Source organism: Aythya ferina (genome assembly GCF_964211825.1).
Source record: "Aythya ferina genome assembly, chromosome: 14".
Lineage (NCBI taxonomy): Eukaryota > Metazoa > Chordata > Aves > Anseriformes > Anatidae > Aythya > Aythya ferina.
The window spans coordinates 8,722,120-8,739,105 of record NC_140312.1 but is presented as its reverse complement, the minus strand read 5'-3'; the positions used below and the strand labels follow the sequence as shown (position 1 = coordinate 8,739,105).

The following is a 16,986-nucleotide window of genomic DNA, read 5'->3' as shown; positions in this document are numbered from 1 at the left end:
AAAGACTTGGACATAGCATGTGCTGCTGGTGCTGCAGGCCTATTCGTGTGTCCCAAAAGCCATAGGAAAGCTGCTCAGAAGAAAGTAAAGGCCAGGCTGAAATGCTTAAGCAGGTTTTGCTACAAAAATATTGTTGTGGAAGAGTGCTTTGCTTAAATTAATACAGTGTCATTCTATGTAGAGGGTAAAAATGTCCCCCTATTTTTCCTTTGTGCCTGGAAGTGTGAGCTCTACAAGGATTTTTTTTTAATGCCTGCAGCTTCATCCGTCTACTGTCCACTGCTTTTTAAAATTCTCGGTAGCGTGTTTACTCGCTAGCAATAGGAAAACTAACAAAATTGTTGCTTTTATACATAGAGCAGAACCTAGGTTCTTCAGGCAAGCTCTTGCGTGTCTTCTCTATTAGAAGTAGAAATAAGACTACCCTGGATGGAGATGATAAATGTGCTCATCTAAGAATACAGATTTTTATGCTGCATGCTACAGTTTAAGAAATGGTGCATCAGGCAAACAATTTATGGTTTGCCAGTGAGTTTTATGCTTCAAGGAAACAAGTTGTGTTTGAAATGTAATTGATTGGATGTGTGATGCTTTGTGGATTTGTGGGAGATGCATTGCGGTCAGCATGTCTATGTGAAACCACGTTTCTGGCACTTCTACAGGATGAGTGCCGGGAGTTTCGGGATCTGTTCAAGAAAGGGAAACTTTCTTGTACAAGAGAGAATGACCCTGTCCGGGATTCCTCAGGGAAGCAGCACAGCAATAAGTGCATCATGTGTGCAGAGAAGTTGTGAGTAGAGAAAACCACTGTTTCTGTTACTGGGGCTCCCTGGAGCAATATTTCTTCACTTTCTCATCCTGTTTCTCTTTCAGCAAAAGGGAGAATGAGCATAAAGCAACTACAACCAGAGGAAGAAATGATAAGGTGAGATTTAAGTATTAGGTCAATAGACAACTCTTTTGGATTTTCATTCAAGATAAAGAGGCAGCATTACTGTACTCAGTTGCTCTGTCTCTACTGATTTCACTTGGAGATCCACTTTGCTTTCCCTGCTTGTTTCTTGTTGATGCTCTTAATCCTCTGAGTAAATAGTTTCTGTTCGAATGTTATGGTCTATCTCACTGACCCACAGATCTAATGACACAGACAAATCCCATGAGAATAAAAAGTGTGCTGTACTGTCCTGACATCTGGCAAAGGATGGGGAAGCCAGTGCTACTGAAGGTGTTAATTAGGTTAAAAAGAAAAGCTGGGTGAAAAGCTTTAAATCTGTGCTCTGAGATGCTCCAAAGATCATTATGTTGTGGGAGGAGAGCTCAGCCCTGTGCAGTCTCTAGGGCAGCTCAGTTTTTAGCTTTCCCCATTGGAAACTTTGCTCTCATAATGCAGCCACTGTGGTGTTGTGCACTGATGCTTTCCTGGTGAAAGCAATTCAGTAACGAAAAAAAGAGGTACTTATCGATGCTTACCTTTTGATTTCTGCCATACTGGGGACTAGTGCGGTCCCCTTAAGCCTCAGTCTTGGGGATAATCCTGTTTTAGTGCTTTTCCTAATGACATTGGCACAAAAAAATGGAAGTGTGAGTGAAACTTGCTGATGGCAAAGCTGGGAGGCAGCATCAGCAGAGAAGGATCAGCAGATCACTCAGAACTAATTGGATAGTGCTGAGGCCTGGAGTAATAGAAACAAGATAAAATGTAATAACAGAGTGCAAGATCACACAGGCAGTGATTAATGAGAATTCCTGCTCGTCAATTAGAAATGACAAAGGATAAGAAAGCCCTGCATTTATTAGTGGGTCAAGGATGCGACAGACCCATGAAAAAGGCAAATTTATGTCTCAGCAAGGCTTTTGCAGCAGAGGTCAGGCTGTGAACAAAGCTCCAGAAATACTGGCTCAAAGGGAGAGAGTTTGAGAGAGGCTGCTAGGGGAAAAGCAGATCAGTCTCTGAGGCAACAGCAGGCCCAGGGGTCACCTGGAGCTTGGTTCACCTGGTGTCAGGTTGGGCCTCTGCTCCCCACAGCTGGTTTGGCACTAGGAAGGTGTGGGTTTGTGTGCTCTGAGTGTTTTGCTTGGTGGCTGCCAGTGGCAGTCCAGTAGCAAAGCTGAGGAGTGGGAGGCTGAGGGATCTGGGGTGTGCTGCTGGGGAAATCCTCCCTGGGCACAGACAACTGGTGACTTCTAGGCAAAGGAGGAGGCACTGACCTGCTAAGGACCTTAATGCAAGCTGGCCAAAACCTCTTGTGTACTAAGTGAGCAGAAAATAGCAAATGTTAAAACCTATTTGTAAGATGTAAGTGGGATCTAGGTATGCATCTTCAATATCTGTTATTTGGCATCAGCTGTTGCAGGATCTCCAGTAGCTGAAATTGGAGGGACCAAATGCTTCCCTCCAGGTTACATAATGGGGGCAAATTAGCATGGTTTCTGTGCAGTGACATTCAGCAGGGAACAAATTAATCATCTTCTCTCCAAACAGCCTTCCACAGCTCAGGGACTTTTAAGGATGTTTGCATTGTGCTTTTGTCCCAGAGTGTGGTTGGTGGTGGAGGGTAGTACTGCTTTGTACATGGAATTATCTAAGCTAAGATCTGGGATAAAAGCTGTAGCTGTGTGCTAAGGATGGTGGGAGAAGTGGGATGGCTTTGTTACCTATCGGCCACATCACTGGCGTGCTTTGGATAGCCCAACACGGAGCACAATAATTAGTCAGGCTGTAGTAGAAAACTCCTGACACGTGCTGTGCAGGCAGAAGCACCCATCATTTTTCTGACTCACTCTGTTTATATACTAAGTGGCTGATACTGCACACCCTCTTCTCTCGTTCGCACCCAGCCTTCCCTGTGATGCATTTGTGATGGTTCAGTGCTTTCCTGGCAGGAAACCCCAGGTTTCTAAGAATCAGGTCAACAAGGCAGGGAGGACGGGTTGCCCTAACCGCTGCCCTCCTTCCACAGGATGACTGCAGTGAGTATCGCTCCCAGTTCGAGGCTGGAGGACGGCTGTCCTGCACGCGGGAGAACGACCCTGTTCGGGATTCCTCTGGCAAGCAGCATACCAACAAGTGTCTCATGTGTGCAGAGAAGTTGTGAGTATAGCTTCCAGCAACGGCAAAGAGGAAAACCTCGTGCTGTGAAACTGCAGCTTCTGCACCTGGGTGACGCCTGGGGGAGTCCTGAATCCCAGTTGCCCTCCGAGAGATGCTCTTGCCGTAGGGCTTTGGCTATTGCCCCTCTTTCTACCTCCCTTTTGGTGAGAAGGGCCCAAGGGCAGGTGAGAAGCAGCGGGGAGTAGAAGAGAAGCAGGGTTGATAGAGGGCAACCCCTTCCCCAGGGGCTGTCGGCCGCGGGTAGCTCCCGAGGAGTTTCCCATGCGTGTACTTTGCCTTCCAGATGCTCTCTCTCTACTCCCATAGAGCATATGCAGAAGCAGCCCTGATATGAAAGCAGCCACCCGGACCCAGGATGTAGCGTACAGTGGGAATGGTGAGGAGAAGGGAGAAGGTTTAGGGGAGGGAATTAGGAGCAGGGCCACCAGGAACAGGGTCTGTGGATGGGGAGCTGGTGCCTGATGGCATGACATGGGTTTGAGGGGCAGCCCCAGGTCCTGGTGGCACTTGCACTGCCATAGCGCTCCCTCTTTTCTTGTATCTTCTTCAGCAAAAAAGAAGCCCAAAGAGGAGGCCAGTCTGGTGGAACTGCCCAGCGCAACAAACCGCTCACTGCAGAGTGTGCAAACCAGGTGAGACCGAGCTCGAAGCCTCCCCTGAGCTCAGGGAAGGGGCTGGGGGGTTCTGAGGGATCCTCATGGCCAGGGACTGCCCACACTCAGCCCTTGGTGACCCCAGGGCTCAGGATGTTGGAGCCAGCTGATGGTGGGGGAGAAGCAGGTTGTATTGCAGGCCCTGCAGTGGGATGGGTGTGTGTGAACATACAAAAAGTGGCCAGGTTTGGACCTGGCAGAACAGGCCCTTTTGCTGTCCTGGTGGCGTGATGCTACATGGGAGATAAAGGGCAGGTTTGGGATCTCTATGGTTCTGCCAGATCATTTGGTGGGAACGAAACCCTGTATGGAGCAAGCTTCAGAGCTGCTTCTTCAGGAAGAGCCCCCACAGTTCCCTGGGTCTGGGAGGAGGATGGGGCAGGACAGGAGCTGATTTAACTTCCTGCATCTCTGCTCATATGAAAGATTTTTCTGTTTCTGGTTGACAAATGTGCTCCTGCCCCTTTTGCAGAAGAGCTGCAGTGGCTCAGGGTCTCAGGGTGTGAACAACAGACGGCCCTTCTCCACGAACAGAGGGTGAGCATGGCAGCCTGGCCCCACAAATCCTGGCACCAGTTTCTGCCCCCTTCCACACGTGTGGTGTGCTTTCTCCTAGGGGTGGTTTGGAGGTTAATCAGGGTGGGAGCGGTTCAGCTGCACCCAAGAGCACCACCTGGGATGGAGAAGTGAGAGCTGAGGTTCTCAGCACAGCACTCATCAGTGATGGGGAAGCTAGACATAGAGCAGGGCACGTTTCTTGTGCAACCCTTGCTCCTTTTTAAAGGCATTCTTGCTGCTCCTGTACACAAAGCAGTGATTGCTGTGCTCAAAATCTCTCAAGACAGCTTGCCCAGCAAAGCCTGCCTCCTGGCAGCCAGCCCTGCTGCTTGGCCCCAGCACATCCTCACCTGCTGGCTGGGAGGCAGTGCCTGATGCCCCACATGCTCTCTGGGCACTGGTCAGTCCCCCTGGATTTTAGGGCTGCCAGGCTTGAGCAGGGATCAGTTGCTGCTTTTTCAATGCTTTTGCTGAGGAGCTCTGAGATTTCTTGGTTTTGGCTGCTGCAGTCCCTTCGTTTCCCCCAGCGCAGCAGTGTCAGCGGGCAGACAGGGTGTAGAGCCCCCTCTGTAGCAGCAATTGCTGTAGAAAGCTGGTTCCCTGGCTCTCCTGGGATAATCTCTGTAATGGGGACCTGCTGCTGACTTCCACGCAGACAGGTGGGGGGGGAGTCCTGTTGCAGGGACTGCCTGTGCTGTATGGCAAGCCAAGCTCCCTGTTAAAAAAGTGCCGAATAATGGCAATGGACATTAAATTGATCTAGTTAAGCCCCCAGGGTGGTGATGTGGCTGGGCTGAGTGCAGGGCACGGTTTTGGTACATGGCCAGGGGCTGCTTGACCTCCTCTGCCTTGGCACAAGCAGCTCTGTGGGGACTGGTGGGGAGGGTGGGTCTGCACTGGGCTCCCAATGCACTGTGCCATGAGCAGCTTCTGTGCTCTTTCTCCCTGCCAGCCCGCAAGGAAACTCAGCCCAGAGCGGTAGGGACTGCAGCCCGGCGCCTGGCCGCACAGGACAGCGTGGAGGCCCCGACACCTACCAGCCGGTACGCCCAGCTCCCTTTCTCAGCAGCTCCTCCTGTTCCCAACATCACCCCGAAACCTCACGCTGGGACCTGTGTTCTCGGAAGGGCTTGAGTTGGGTGGCAGAGTCTGTACCCTGCTGCTGTCCCTTGGCACAGGAGGGGTGTGAGGCTGGATGTGGCCATTTGGGAGCCTCTAAGGCCAGTTCTGCTGCTGGAATTGGTTTGTTATAGGTGTATGTCAGGTATGGGGGTGGTGGTGGTGGCCTGGAGCTCAGGGAAGTGATGGTGGTGTCCCCCCTGAGTGCTGAGAAGATATCGAGTCAAAGACCCTGAGCAGGGTTGGGGCTGACCAGGGGACAAGGACAAGGCTGACACAGGGAGGGAGCGCTGGAGGAGGGCACACAGAGCCATAGGTAATGACTGCATGGAGTAACGTGGGAGGAAGAAGGGGGTGTGTGCTCTCCCTGTCTCCGCAAAAAGAAAATGCATTAGTTTCAATGAAGCTAAAGTGGAAATTATGAAACTAATAAGAGAAAATAAGTTACTATAAAAAGGATGACTAACCTGTGGATCTTGCTGTCACAGGGTGTTGCCAAGAGCTAGGGTGATTAAAAAAAAATGACCTGCCACTTATAGTCAATGCAGCAATTTAAATAACATTTTGGAAAGGATAGGAAATGTTTTTCTGTGGGGCTGGAGGGACCTGATTATGGACTCCCCTAACTCTCTGAACCCTCTGTCACTGACTGCTATTAGAAAAAAGACACCTGAACCAGCTCCTGGTTTTTTTTTTTTCTATTCTGGTATGGCAGTTTTAATGCATTCCAGAGGAAGCATCAGGCATAATAACACCAGTCTGCTTCAGGGCTTAGTGGTATTTCCTGGTAGCTCCAGAGGAGGAGCAGATGCTGATCAGCCTGACTGACGAGAGGTGATTCAGAGAGCAAACCTGCCCCTCTCCTCTCTCCAGGGCCATCTGTGGGGTTTGTCACAGGGAGCTCCAGTTCCCAGAGCTGAAGGAGGGGCAGCACTAGATGCTGGTCCCTGTGTGATGTGGGGCTGCCGGCGAGGTGGTGGTGGCGCACGCATGGGTCGCACCACAGGCAGCGGTGTCTGATGCGTAGGAAGGCATCTGGCAGGGAATTGCAAAGGTCAGCGCTGTCTGTCTTCACGTCATCATTGATTACCCAGATGAGGGAGGAAGCAGCACATTAATGAAATTAGCAAGTGACGTTTAACCAGAGGGTGTTGCTGCAGCACCCCGATATCACCGAACCCACTGTGCCGCCCAGCAAGAAGCCTTCCTTCTGCACGGTGCTTCCCCCTCTGTAGTGCTGTTGACTCCAGAGAGGCAATAAATGATCTCTTTGTGCCAAATGGCACAGGGAGAGGAGGTGAGATGCCCTCCCTGTCCTGGCTGCAGATCTCCTCCGATTGCGCCATTTGCAGTCATTGCGACACGTGTATAGGACCTGGGGAAAGAAAGGGGATGGGAACACGTTAGTCACTCCTTTGTCTTGGACTTTTTTTCAGCTCCTGGTGCAGAGGTGGACAGTAAGGCTGGGAAAGGGTCTATGTGTGAGGGAGCAGGCTGCAGGATCTCTGATGAAACTTGCCATGACTCTGCAAACGTCTGTGCTGGTGTGCTTGTAGGATAATGACCTAAGCATGAGAGGTCTTGTTCTTTCTGCTCTGAGTTTTTCCTGGCTGTGCCACGTGTGCTTTGTAGGAAAAACTGTGTTTAGATGCTTCTGCTGTCATGCTTAAGAAGAAACAGGAGGGCACACTTAGTCATAGCTGTTCATACGTGCTTGCGTCTCCTCATTCCATGGGTGTCAAGTCGCACAGTGTTGCACCACCCTCAGGCGGCTGGACTCCTTCATCAAGGCTTTTCCTTCATTTTTGGCAATGAGTGTCTGCTGTCTTGCAGAAGAAACAGGCATGAAAGCCCTAATAAAGAAGGATTAGGGACAGGTAGCAGAATTTTTTTGTATTCTCATGGTTCCTCAGAGAAGTAAATGTGCCCTGGACCAAAGTGTCAGGGCAGATCAGACGAGCAGCTCTAGGTCTGTGCCTGGCAGGGGTGCTCTGGCCCCCAGATTTTGGCTGCTTGGTCCAACAGGAGGTGTTACCTCTTTGCAAACCTGGCTTTGCCAAAGGTGTGATGGATATGCCGCAGGGCAGAGGGGCCTCAGGGCAATGCCTGGCTTGTGAGCACTGTTAAGTAGCATAAAGGAGGGTCTTGCAAGAGAACCAGCACCAAATGTGATTTCTTTCTCTCTTCAGCTGGACTGTGATCGAATTCTGCACGGGGTAAAGGGTGGAAGGATTTTCTGCAACAAATCCTCACAACCCGTCTGTGGCACTGATGGGAAAACATACAAAAATGAATGTGACTTGTGTTCAGCTGCCATGTGAGTAGGCGGAGAGATTTCAGTAATACAGGGCCATCCACCATTCCCGAGTGTCTTTTGCAGCACAGTGTTTGTTTTGATACATCATGACTCACTATCAAGTGTGTCCTTGGTGCCTTGCTGTTAAGCAAACATAGATCAAAATGCTTGAGATTAATCTGATGACAGCTAATTAAGATACACAACTTTCCAGAGTCCCCTGTTCCCCTTCTACCCGATCATAAGATTGCTTGGGGAGTAATAAATGCCATCAAATTGGAAGTAGCATCAAAGTATTAAGGAGTCCACAGAGGACCATCATGCCGATGGCAGAGAGCTGTGGCATTGCAAGTGAATAATAAGCAGTGTCTTGTCCTCCCATTGCAGGAGAGCGTCAGTCTACATCACAGTAAACTATCGAGGTGAATGCCGAAACCCTGTCCCTGAAATGGTAAGCAGCGTGTCACTGTCAGGCTGGGAGAGCATCAGTCTTTTATTTTCCCTTGTGAAAGTCCTCTGCTGGCACTGTGTGAGCTTTTGGGGCCCTGATCCATGTTTGTGGTGGAGAGGTTGTCAAGACAGAGTGAAAAATAAGAAGCTGTGGCCATTGGTGACGACCTGGCCTGCTGTGCTCACCTAGCAAGAGCCAGGAGTCCACATGTTGACCTTCTAGGCAGGTTAATTAACAGGTTAACTGAACTAACAGGTTAGCTGAACTAACGGCTTAATTAAAACCGTGCTCTGGGGATGCACTTCTGCCATGTGGCACAACAAGCTAGGGAGTTAGGCTCAGAGGGGCAACAGAGCCCCCTATCTCCTCCTTTTTTTTCCTTTCTTTCTGTCCTTGCTGGAGTGGGTGGTTGGGAGCTGGAGAAAATGGCCACCCAAAATGCCTCCCTGCTGTGGCACCCTCATTCCAGGTTGTGTGCTGGGGTCCCAGCCTGCACACTGTGTCTGTGGTGAAAGCACCAGAGCCTTGGGAGTGGGGTGCTCATGTTCAAGATGCATTCAGATAGGTTCAGACTTGGATTTAACTGAGGCATGATCCCCGTATTTTTACCTAGACCATATGGTAGGACAGTGACACAACATCTGGGAAACCATCTGGCTTTTTTCCTGAGACTTTGGTGTTACCAAAAAGTCCAGAATTGCATAAACCATAGAAGCCTCATTTCCCAAATAAAATCCATGAAGACGGTTGGGAAGTGAAAATTGTTCATGAGGTGACGTACTTTTGGGAAAGGTCTTGAACCTTGTGTGATTTTCCCCCTAGCAGATGACTCAAAGACTTCTCAGTAGCAGCTCAACAGCCCTCAGAGCTTTGTTCTACAGCCAAGGTCTCTTGATTTGCGTGTCCTGGGTGTGCAGGACTGATCTTAGTGTTGGCATGAATTCTTGAGAAAATGAATATTCATCCCTAGGGAAATGTTGATATTTGTTCCCACTCTAAACCTGGAGCGAATCAAAATATCAAGACACACTGACAAGTTGTATAAATTTTTGGATGTGAACTTTGGCTTCTTAATATGAATTTGCTATTGATGTTTCTGTAGGCAAAACAGTATCACCCTTGGAATAAAGGGCTTTATAATGCAAAACAGCCATCACAGGGGTTTTACCCTCCTTTGCTCAGAGCCAGGATGCCTGTAGATCCCCAACATGTTAAAAGTGAAGCATCCCAGCTTGTATTCTTCTGTGAAACAGCATAATGCTCTCAACACCATTTAAATCTGAAGAAACTATAGTGCAGAGAAAAATTTTGCCTGTGATTGTAGTGGAGGTCTCTGTGTCTCGCCCGTCATTGTGATGAAGTCAGTGTTGGCTCCTGTACACTGGGAGCGGAGGCACTACGCAAACCTGCCAGGGGCTTTGCTCACATTGCTGGGGACGGCCAGGACTGGGTGTACCATGGCAACTGAAAAACACAGAGGATCCCCTCTGAGCTGTGTCTGGATTGGGATTCCTTACCATTTTGTGCTTTACCAAGCTGTGCTAAGCTTTCAAGTCTTTGCAATTAGAGGAATACGCCATATACTGAAAGTCAGACAATTTTAGCTATGTTAAAATTATTCCAAGGAGGGTTGGAAGCAATTAAAAGGAAAATGATAAGATTTTCCACTGAAAAAGGCCAAAACACCCCTCTGAACAATGAGTTATTCTTTCCTTATGTATATTGTGTCACTTGAAGAATCAGATTGGAAATTGATGGAAGCTCATTTCCTTAGGAAACCTCTTGTGTCCATCAAAGACTTCCCTTATTTTTCAGTTGGAAGCTTATGAAAAATACCCTGATCAATGTTATTCTTCACCACTGAAATTCATGGTAATATGTGTTTTAATGCGTGAAGACCCAGGTACTTGCTACTTGCTACAAAAACCTGGAGACCAGCTCCAGCCGTGCCTTCATAAGAAATGGTTTTAGACAGCTGCAATATGCAGAATGAAAATGCAAAGGACCAAAGTTGTCTTTAAACTTCAGAAAAGATAATATTACATTTTTAGTAGCAATTTTCCTTGCGTTTTATTTTGAAATTAGCTGTGGAGGTGCTGTGTTGCCTGACAAAATGTGTGTCCAAGCTGCCTGATCTCTTCCCAGCTCAGTGCCTGCAGCCACTCCTGCCAGCAGAGCTCCTGCTGAATTTCCAGGAGTTGCTGGCAACGCTCCCTTGATGTTGGCTAGATTGCCATCAGGGAGGGGTGGCTGTAGGAAGGGATGGGAGCAGTGTGGTTTGAGAGAGATCCAACATTAAAGGGTACATCTGGACAGTGTGCACTGATGTGGTGGAAAACCTTCCTGCAGAGAGAGCCCTGGGGCTGTCTGGCATCAGGGCTCCTGCCTTCCATGCAAGGTCTGTGCCATAACCAAATTCCTTTGATCTGGTTCTGCTTTAGTGCAGAGTAGCTGAGCCCAGGGCTTAGATATTTTTTTAGCAGACCAGCTGGCCACTATGTCCTGCTATGCTGTGTCATGTGGGTTTATTAATTGTAGATCTTTCCAGAATGTTTCGCTTTTAATGCTCTCTTGCAATTCAATTTCTTGTTCAAAGGCTTTCTCCTCTTTCTCCTAAATCTCCCATGCACTAGACACCAGCCTGCCCATATTAGTTAGCAGGCCAGGCAAAAAGGGGATGTCCATTTTTAATTTGTTTCCTAAAGAACAAACAGACAAATTCCAGGTTTTCAACAGGCTACTCCATTTATTTACAGTGCTCTTTTTGTCATGCCTCTCTTTAAGAAGGCAGAAGAAGGAGGAAAAAAAAAAAACAACAAGCAGGACCTTTCTCTGCTAGATAGTGGGTATGGAAAGCACCTAGCTTCAGGCTGAAATTTGTCGTGTTTTCTAGTCTGGCAGTGACCCAACTTGCCTACCACAGTGCCACACTCTGCCCCAGCTGAATTGTGCAGCCTCTGAGCAGGCCGGAGGGGCTGTCATGCAGATCCTAATGCTCTGCCAGTGTAACAACGGTGTTGTGCTTGGGGATGAGCTTATTGCTTGCTCTTTTTTTCCAGAAGTAATGGAGTTCAGACTGCCAGCAAATACCAGGGATCAGCTGTGACCAAAGGTACAGAGAAACAGTAATTTACTCCCTTTTGGCCAGCCTGTCCTCTGGGGGTGGCATGTCACAAGGGTTTGGGTGTCAAACCTTGCCTGGGCAGGTGGCAGGGCTTGGGCAAAGGGCTCTGCAATGTGCTCTTTCCCCCCTCACCACAGTCGGGGAGCAAGGTGTGGGTCCTTTGCAGAATCAGAGGGGTGAAGGGAAGCCCCTGCCAAGGGGGCTGAGCCCATGGGAGTGTGCAGACTTCATGAGGACTTCCCAGTGCCTGCAGTGGTGGGCTCTGCCCATTCCCTAGCTGTCCCTGCAGGGGCGAGAGGATGCTGGCAGAACTTATTGCTGTTGTCCCCCCATCACAAGGAGGCAGGGATGGCACGGGGTCCTTGAGAGTATCCCAGCTTGGAGCTTTCCTGGTGGTCCTTACAGGTCCTTTGCCTTCTGGGGCTACAGTAATAAACTGCCTCTCCCTGTCTCCCTAGGGCAAGTAAAGGAAGAGTTGACGTCAAGCATCAGGGGAGCTGCGGAGTTCCCAGCGCTGTTGGAGTCACCTTTGTCCCCTTCTGCAGCAAATGGGCCTGTCCTTGCTCAGGTGGAGGGCGAAGAGTTGTGGGGACCCAGCGGTGGCTTCCCAAGTTGGCCCCACGCGTGCTGTTGCGGTTGCTGCTCGGCTCGGGCTCTGCCACCTCGCTGTGTCTTAGCGTGCTTCTACAATAAAGATAACTCCACAGCGTCCTGTCACTTTTCTTCACTGAGCCTCATGGGAGGGATGTGCAAGTCCCTGCTCCGGCTTGTCACCAGGCGTCCCTTGGGCAGTAAGCATGCACGGAGGCCCCAGGGGTGCATCTGCTGCCGTAAATGCCAAACGAAGATGTCAGACCCAGAAAGGAAGAGTGTGGTCTGGGTTTCATGAGGAGGGGCCAGGGGTTGGGTTCTCTGAGATGTGAGGCCTTTGATAAATTCCTTCACCCTCCCCCCCCCCGGCCCTTTTCTCTTGCCTGTAAAATGGACATTAAAAGATGCTTACCTACCTCAGAGGGTTGTTTTGAGATTTTAATTGGTTTACATGTGGAAGCCTGCAGAGGGAAATCTGTTTTAAAACACTAAACCTGGTGTGCAGGCAGTTTAACTGCTGCAGTAAGTGCCTTCTTCCAGCCCTTTCGGCTTTGAGAAGCGCTGGGGAGCAGATGCACCTGATGGGTCATGTCAGATGGACACGAGGCTTCTGGATCATGGGCATGGCTGGGAAGGTCTCTGGGATCCACAGTGTCCATCTGGCCTGTGGCACATCTGAGGCTGTGCTGGCCAAGCAGAGAGCTCAGCAGCCCACCGTGGTGGCCTGTGGACCACCACCACGTGCTTCTGGGTCACCTTTCTGCCTTGGCTAGTTTGTGCAAAGCAGGTCCTGTGCCGCTGTCTGATGTCCCGGAGGGCACGTGGGCTCAGCCAGTGCAGGAGGGGGAAGAGGGGAGAGAAGCTCCATGACTGTTGAACGGTGTAAATTATTTAAGGAAAGAAAAATGTCACTTGGAGATTTAGCTGTTTTGCAGTTAGATCTAGTTCATCTATATTCTGAAACTATTTTGAGATGAAGTTGGGTCTTTGAGCTAAATGCTCTCGGGGCTAGCTAGGGGTCTATTAGCGCCATGCACCTGAAAATTGGGTGGGATTTGCAAAGGAGGAAAATGTGATAGTGGATTAACAGAAACCTATTGGTGGTTTGCATGCCTTTCCTGTACTTTTATAGCTGTTACTTAAAGCAAATATGTTCTTATTTGTATAAACTTTATTGCAGGACGTTTCCAGAAGACCTTGAGTGAACACGCAGTGTTTGAGTCCACTTTAGCTGTGACCTGATCTGTAAATACGCTCTGTTGCAGATAAGGCTGGAGTAACTTTCTTTCAGATTTTGGCAAGATTTCACTCAGTGCCAATTAATTTGGCTCTCCTCACAGATATTGATTTTTTTTTCAATTAAGTTATCACAATTCTTTTTTTTTCCTTAATGCAGCTAATGAAAATTGATTTTTACTCTCATAAAGTACTTCCGCATGTATTGCATTTATCAGTCTATGACTTTATTATCAGCAGATTCTGACACAAACAATGGTTAATATTTTGTATGCTGATTTTTAACATGTGCAAACACTATTGTTTAGAAATAAATTATCACTGATTATTTCTACATGGAAAATCCCACCATGTATAGTTATGCAGGGAAAAGTCACTGGTTTCATCCTATTTAGCTGTTTCTGGAGGTCCAAAATTTGTCTGTCTTTGAGCTGATGAAACAGGTGAACCCTTGAATGTTATTTATGCAGCTTGAGAAGGTTGAATATGAGGCAGTAAAAATGTTCGCTGATGATGTCTGCTCACTGATTCCAGCTAAAATAATGTGCAGGAACTTCTGTGTGATATTTTTTTAAAAGCAGTACACAGTTTGAGGTTTAAAATAAATTCTTGCAGATGAAAATCAGTGCACTTGAAAGCGCTATTATAACTTGTAGTGATTTCAAGCATTCAGATTTTGAAATAATCACCCATAAAACCTGCATTAACTGTGTTCCAAAACCAATGAACTGATGAGGAGGGTGCCCTACTAGCCTCTTCTGCCGGGGCTTGAGCACCTTCTGAATTTCTCCTGCTACCAGCAGAAATGATCATTCACAGGAATCATAGCTGGCAATAAGGGTTTATTAATCAGATTACAAAACTGCTAAGAAGGCCCACAGCAGTGACTTGCTAATTCTGCCTTTGCTGTTGTTAGTGAGCCTACCAGAGGTAGCAATGGCAACTCTTTCTTGCTTTCAGCAGCCCTCCTTCTTGTCATTCAGCCTCCCTTTGCAGATCAGTCCAAGGACTTACGGACCCCAGTAGCACCATATGCAGCAGAGCTCCAGGTGGGACTCCACATGAGTGATGCCAGGTGTTATTTCCATGGGGGTCCTGGGGAGGAGGCAAAAACCTCAAGAGGTGTTATGAATATATTACTCTCTCCTTTTATTTTGCTCTTGGTTACCCTTGGTGTTGCCCTCTAATGCTGTGATGAGACCAAAAGAGCTCTCGATGAACCTGGAAAGGTACTAATACTCTGGGACATCTTCATTTTGCTGTAAATTGCACGTTATTGAGGGTGTCTTACTGCCAATGGGCATGGCCCCCATGTGGTTCACAGCATTTCCTGAAGCTTGGCAGGACTGGCACTACAAATTGGCAGCTCTAGGCTGTTCACGAGTCTCCTGCCTTCTCACACAGCGTTTCCTCGAGTTCTCCCAAACGTTGCTGGGGTTTTGAGCTCAATTGCTCCCTGCAGGGGCCTTGAGCCACTTGCTTTTTTTTGCATGGAAGGTGTCAGGTACTTACATAACCTGCAGGGATATGCAAATGCTGCTCTGGCTTTATACTGAGGACTGTTGACTCTGGCAGAATCCTTCGCAGACCTTGTACTCCTGTGCTGTTTACCAATCCCCTGTGGCCTGTCCTTTTGGAGCCTGGCAGTGCTGCCCGCCACCTCTCATGGCCACCACAGCAGCAGGGCCTGTGCACGGTGGCAGGGCCTCTGCATGAGCCTCATGCCAGTCTGCAGGAGGGCCCTCTGTTGCAGAGCCATCTCTTCTGACTGCCTGGGTGTCCCCCTGATGCTGTACCCTCCAAGCAACTGCTGTGTATGGGTTTCAGCCTTATCTCCCTTGATTATCACAGGCTGTGCTCCATGGTCCACCTGCTTTGTCTCAAGGACTGGTGAATGGGCCTCTCCTCTCTTTAAGGTTCCTATTTAGCACCCATTGGCATACGCCTCCTGTCGTGCAAAAGTCTCCCTGGTACATGGAGCTCTTGTCCAGGCCCTGGGAGCTGCCCTGCTCCAGTCTGCTGCAGGGGTTCTCCTGCTGGCCAGCCATCCAGCCAGGACTGCAGAACAAGACAGGGAGCTGGAAGAGCTCTCCAAAACTTTCCTCAAAATGAAGGTATGAGCAACTCCACTTGAGTGTGTCACTCAAAATAGTAAGATGTAGATGCAACTTGTTGCAAGTTTAAAAAAAAAAACAACACAACAGCAAACGCATGAAAATTCAGACTTTCCCTTGATGCTGAAGGTCCTAAAAGAAATACTTCAGTGTTAGCACAGGTGTATTGATATCTGCACTCTTGGTTTGTAGATAGGAAACAGAAAAAAATCTGCATATATTTCTGAAAAACAGGTGGGTTGGCTTCATTGTCTTCTAGCCTCAAAGGGGTCACATTCTTTCTTGGCCCATGTGGGTGAACAAGCACTGTGTTGCAGCTGAGGTGGGGGGTGGCAGACATGGGCTATGGCTGTGGTGTTGTTTTCTAGATCCCAGTTCCTCCTCTAGATCACTGACAGGTGTTTTTTATTTGCCCCTTTAATCCATCTCCTATTGCAAACATTCCCTGAATTTAATAACTTAGCTAGAAGACAATTTCTGTGATCTTGACAGAACATGCTGAGTCAATCTATTTTAACTGCAGATTTGGTTTGCAAATAATGTCTCCTCGCCAATAAGGTTCAGGTGTCATCTTTGTGGACATTGGCAGGGATTTGCTTGACCGTGACAGCTTTTACGGAGTCTGGCAATTAAGTTGTCAAGTTGCATTTTCCTCTGACAGGCAGCATTAATTGATGATAGACTTGGCTTCAATAAGCACTGAGAAAGATAGATATTGTGATCAGGGTGAATAGAGGTCCTTATACTTGAGAGCTGTGTTGGTCCAAAGCTCTGGAGTCCTTGACACTTGGTGTTGTTGAGATAAGGGACAGGGCAAGAGATATCTAGGCTGAATTTCGGGGAAGTAACGAAAGCAAGATATGTGAATAGAGACCTCTGTAATATCACTAGGCATCGACATAGCTGGAAATGTTGGTATCTGGGGAGACTTTAACTTTGTAGATGCACACTGCAAACTACTAATGTTAGCAGAGCTTCTGGATATGAGGAGCAAACAGAATTTTTGATTAAGTAATCCCCCAAATCATGTCATTGTGGATTTGCTTTTCATGTGAGAAGGGTGTTGATGTCCTCCTCTTAGAAAAACAATACTTGGATGATTCAACCTGAGCTCACTCTGTTTAAATCATGCCAAAAATAGATTTGCAAATAAGGATTTTTACTACTGAGTACAGAATATGAAAGATTAAAACTTAGAAACTTGGAGAATCTAGGATCCCAACTGAGGAGTCTTGTTTTGAGACTAATGTATAGAATTGACAAAAATCTGCTTAAAGAAAGGAGAAAAACATGTTCAGGACTGATCTAAGCTGCGTTACTTTAATGCTGGGCAAACCTTCAGCTGAAGCTTGAAGAAAACTAAAGACATGAAGTGTAAAGGAATGATTAATGTACACTATGAATGTGCCGGAAGGTAATCGTGTATGAGCTAATATCAATCTTTACAAAGTTAGCTGACTTCCTAGATAAAGGAAGTACAGTAGATCTAGTCTATCCAGACAGCAAAGTGTTTGACCTGTTGCCCTGTGGGATGGTGTCATTTAGGCTTGGCGAGGTGGGTCAGGAACGGGCAACAGGGGAGGTGGTAGTGTGTGAACAGAGGGTACGACAGGAGTTATCAGTGAACAGCCAAAAAGATGGATTTGGGGACCAAACGTCATGGTTTTGTTCCTTGCCTTAATACAGAGAAAGCTGGTACATGGAGCAGATCTCTTCTGAGTTTGTTTTTTTT

At 48.0% G+C, this 16,986-nt stretch overlaps 1 protein-coding gene and 1 long non-coding RNA gene across 19 annotated transcripts in view; one reads left to right on the top strand and one right to left on the bottom strand.

Annotated features, from left to right (window-relative positions):
- The window catches only part of LOC311444706 (serine protease inhibitor Kazal-type 5-like), an 82,535-nt gene extending 70,211 nt beyond the window's left edge, over positions 1-12,324 (top strand). For 12 of the 18 annotated variants that reach the window (XM_084536068.1, XM_084536075.1, XM_084536070.1 and 9 more), the window contains 10 exons: positions 663-790; positions 874-925; positions 2,961-3,091; positions 3,663-3,744; positions 4,238-4,302; positions 5,276-5,366; positions 7,632-7,759; positions 8,126-8,189; positions 11,249-11,301; positions 11,772-12,324. In XM_084536068.1, coding sequence (XP_084392194.1) covers positions 663-790; positions 874-925; positions 2,961-3,091; positions 3,663-3,744; positions 4,238-4,302; positions 5,276-5,366; positions 7,632-7,759; positions 8,126-8,189; positions 11,249-11,254 — 747 coding nt within the window. In that variant the 3' untranslated portion in view covers positions 11,255-11,301; positions 11,772-12,324. The remainder of the gene's footprint in view (positions 1-662; positions 791-873; positions 926-2,960; positions 3,092-3,662; positions 3,745-4,237; positions 4,303-5,275; positions 5,367-7,631; positions 7,760-8,125; positions 8,190-11,248; positions 11,302-11,771) is intronic. The other 6 variants (XM_084536065.1, XM_084536072.1, XM_084536074.1 and 3 more) reach the window with 5 other exon arrangements.
- A 1,638-nt stretch (positions 12,325-13,962) lies between these two features.
- LOC311444731 lies at positions 13,963-15,330 on the bottom strand. The gene is made up of 2 exons (XR_014698025.1): positions 14,653-15,330; positions 13,963-14,235 (listed from the first exon to the last, which is right to left on the bottom strand). It is a non-coding gene; the product is annotated as an uncharacterized lncRNA (long non-coding RNA).
- Positions 15,331-16,986: the final 1,656 nt, after the last annotated feature.